The sequence below is a fragment of the Octodon degus genome, unplaced genomic scaffold, assembly GCF_000260255.1.
Source record: "Octodon degus isolate 3935 unplaced genomic scaffold, OctDeg1.0 scaffold00374, whole genome shotgun sequence".
Lineage (NCBI taxonomy): Eukaryota > Metazoa > Chordata > Mammalia > Rodentia > Octodontidae > Octodon > Octodon degus.
Genome location: NW_004524950.1, coordinates 734022 through 738015, shown reverse-complemented (window position 1 = coordinate 738015; position 3994 = coordinate 734022). Strand labels below are relative to the sequence as shown.

Sequence of the window (3994 nt, the reverse complement as noted above, 5' to 3'; positions counted from 1 at the left end):
CCTGGCAAGCGCAAGGGCCTGAGTTCAATCCCCAGTTCTGAAAAAGACAAAACAAAACAGTTTTAATAAATGTATTGCTCTGGCACCTGATGTTGGAAGGGGGCGGGGGGAACAAGCATTTGTGAAACAAGAAGTATAGTGAAAACCTCTGATATGTTCTGTTCAGTTTTGTTCTCAACCTCCAACTGCTCTTAAAAAGGTAAAGTCTATTTTAAAATGCACAAATTCAAGCATTTAGGAATGAAAAGGGGGAAATCACAATGGATCCAATAGCAATTCAGGAGATCATCAATCTCTTCTAGGAGAACCTATATTCTAATAAGCTGAAAATACAGAAGAAATGGACAGATTCCTCATGACAACAGAATTGCCAAAATTAAATCAGTAAGATATAAAAAACTTGAATAACTTGATATCAGCCAACGAAATTAAAAACATAATAAAAAATTTAGCAACAAACAAAAGCCCAGGCTGATGGATTCACTGTTGAATTCTACAAGAAATTTAGAGAAGAACTACTGTCACCAATGCTGAAAATCTTTACTGAAATTGAAAGGGTAGTAGTACTTCCAAAATTATTCCTGAAAGCAAGTATTACCCTGATTCCAAAACTAGAATAGAACGTAACCACACAAGAAAATTATGGGCCCATCTCCCTAATGAACATAGATGCAAAAATCCTTAATAAGATACTGACAAACAGAATGCAGCAAATTATAAAGATTATACATCATGACCAAGTAGATCGTTCCAGGGATGCAGGGATTGCTTAATGTATGCAAATCAATAAATGCCATACACCATGTTAACAGAACCAAAGATAAAAATCACATGACTATCTCGATAGAAGCAGAAAAAGCATTTGACAAAGTCCAACTCTCATTCATGATGAAAAGCCTACAGAACATTTGAATAGGTGTTCTTTACCTCAATCTATGACAAATCAATAGCTAACATCATATTAAATGGTAAAAAAACTGAAAGCTTTCACTCTAAAATCAGGAACAAGACAAGGATATCCATTATCACCACTCCTATAGAATATAGTTCTGGAAACATTAGCCAAAGCAACTAGAAAAGAGAAAAAGATAAATGGAACAAAGATAGGAAAAGAATGGGGGCTGGGGAGATGGCTCAGTAGAATAACTGCTTCCCTGAGTTCAATTCCCGGATCCACAAAAAAAAAAAAAAAAAAAAAAAAAAAAAAGGAAAGGAAGAAGTTAAATTATCTTTAGTTGCAGATGACATGATACTCTACATGGAATGCTCCAAAAATTCCTCAGAAAAACCCCTGGTATATTTAATATCCAAATTCAGTGCTTGTGGGCTGGTGCAGACTAAGCGCCTGCTTAGGCAAGTACAAGGACCTGGATTTGATCCCTGGCACTACATGCTGTGCCAGCCCTGCCCAGGGGCACACTGAGCAGGCCACTGAGACTGGGCATGGTGGCACATGCTTATAATCCCAGTACTGGGGAGGCTGAAAACAGGAGGATCACTACGAGTCTGAGCTGTGTAGTGAGATCCTGTACCAAATACATTTTTTTTTTGGCGGTCTCAGAATGCCTTCAGGGCAAGTATGGTTGGTGTAAGTTCTGGGGATAGAACCACAGCATCCTGATCCTCACTGCTTTGTTTAAGCAGTCACTTAAACAACTGAGCTAATGAGCAGGCCCCTCAAATACATTTTTAAAAAAGTTGTATTACAGTAATATATGTGCAGCACTGTTTATAGCAGCACAATTTATATTATCTAAATCCTGGAAACAACCCAAATGTTCATCAACCAAGAAATAAATAAAAAAGGATGTTTATAATAGAGTACTACTCAGCCATAAAGAAGGATAAAATAATGATTTTTTTTTTTTTTTTTTTTTTTTTTGCGGAACCGGGGATTGAACTCAGGCCCTTGCACTTACCAGGGAAGCACTTATTCCACTGAGCCATATCCCTGGCAAAATAGTGATTTGTATAGGTAAAGGGATGAAACTCAAGACAATACTCATAAGTGAAATAAATCAGAGCTATATGTGTAAAAATCATATTTTCTTACTAGTGTGAGAAACTGAATGAATAAATAAGATGTAAAATATACAACAGAAAGGGCTAGCCAAATAGGTCAGCGAATTAAAGTGCCTGCAAGCAGGGACAGGAGCTGGGAGTTCAATATCCGGGCCTGCCATGCAGACCCTGCCCCCGGGGTGCACTGAGATGGCAATTGAGACTGAGCATGGTGGCACTCACCTGTAATCCCAGCACTTGGAAGGCTGTAAACAGGTGGATCACTGTGAGTCCGATCTAGTAGTGAGACCCTGAACATCCTGTAGACTCTTCCCTAAAATAAATAATAATAATAATAGCATAAAAATAAATATTCATGTAAAGATTTGTGCAGCAGCATTTATAGCAGCTTTATGTACAAAACCAAAATCTGACAAATGACTCAAACGTTTATCAACATATAAATTAAACACAAAAATAAAGTCAGTGGTATCAAAGCCACTTGTAATTATGAAGATGCAATGAGACCCTGTTTGGCTTTTTTTTGAGACAGTGTCTTGTTATGAAGTTCAGGCTGGCCTTAAGTTCACTTTGTAGGGGCCAGGGAGATGGCTTAGTGGAATAAGCTCTTCCCTGGCAAGTGCAAGGGCCTGAGTTCAATCCCTGGTTCTTGCAAAAAATAAAATAAAAAATAAAAAAATAATAGTAAGTTCACTTTGTAGCCCAGGTTGGTCTCGAATGATCCTCTTGCCTCAATTTTCTGAGTGCTGGGATTATAGGCATGTGCTCCTATGCCCAGGTGATACCGTATTTGGGATGATGGTTTATTATCTTGATTATGGTGATAGTATTAAAGGTATATTCAGATATAAAAATTTACCAACATGCATACTTTAAACATGTCTAATTTACTCAATGCCACATTTTATCCAAATAAAACTGTTCTTATAAAGCAAAAAGTAGTTTTTAACATTCTCCAGAGTACTTAGTACTTACAAGAGTGCTGTATAGTTAGTCATTCTCAAAGGCTTCAAACAATCCTGTTCCTCAACAAGGAGGTCTTAGAGAAAAACAGCACCTGAGGTCATGCTTACTAACTAATATATCTAAAACAGATGTCTGAGAATAAACAGAATGAGGAGAGTGGGACGATCGCTCCAGTAAATAAAGCAAGCAAAGAAAATTCCTATCAGCGGCAAAACAAAGGTGGTTGCGTGGACTCTTCACAAATGACGAAGAAACCAAAACAGAATCAACTTTTCCCCATCACTGACTCAGAAGTAGATTTGGTCAATGCTTATCTTGAACAAAGACGAGTCAGGCGCCATTTTGCAGCCCACAAGGTGAATCTGGCTCAACAAGGCAGTGAAACCTCTGAGCGTGACAGTGGAGAATCTGACTCAGGAGCCTCTTCGTGGAAGGAGAGTGAAAGTGAACACCACCCCTCACTAGACAGCATGCACAGGAGAAAAGTCACTCAGAGGCACCAGAATCTGGGAAGTCAACAACTCCGAGAAAGGCCTTGCCCTCATTGCAAAGCTATGAGAACCAATGAGTGGTTAACACGTCATTTCCTACAAAGAGCTTCAGAAATGGTTCTCACAAAAGACACTCATGAGGAAAGTTCCATAACTGAAATCAACACATAGTTCAGTACAATTTGAATTTTGTCAAGCCTTTACCTTATTTGAAGCCAAATAGAAGATACGAAAAGTATGAAAAAATCACCAGAACCCTAGGGGAGGAGACTTTAACAATAAAATCTCTCTATTAACAACAACAACATGCTTGGAATGCAAGAGGTAAAATTTCAGCCAATTTTTATTCTAAGAAGCCAGCAAATATGTGCATGGCACCATGGGAGCACTGAAGCTCTGCATCCATTATGATTTTTTTTTAATTCAATCAAAAGAGCACCAGATAGCTACTTTAGGCCTTGAGTATATGTATTTTGTTTATGTCTATAATACAATGAGAAAGGTCTTTGAAAACA

General features: G+C 38.1%; 1 protein-coding gene across 1 annotated transcript; it reads left to right on the top strand.

Moving 5' to 3' along the window:
- Positions 1 to 3116: 3116 nt before the first annotated feature.
- On the top strand, positions 3117 to 3720 carry LOC101565635 (serine-rich single-pass membrane protein 1-like). Its single transcript, XM_012513225.2, has one exon. It carries the CDS (start codon positions 3117 to 3119, stop codon positions 3648 to 3650), a length of 534 nt encoding a protein of 177 aa, XP_012368679.1. The 3' UTR covers positions 3651 to 3720.
- The last annotated feature ends 274 nt before the right edge of the window (positions 3721 to 3994 follow it).

What these genes read in the sequence shown, in the direction of transcription:
- LOC101565635 (XM_012513225.2), top strand. Translation starts at nt 3,117, where the DNA reads ATGTCTGAGAATAAACAGAATGAGGAGAGTGGGACGATCGCTCCAGTA.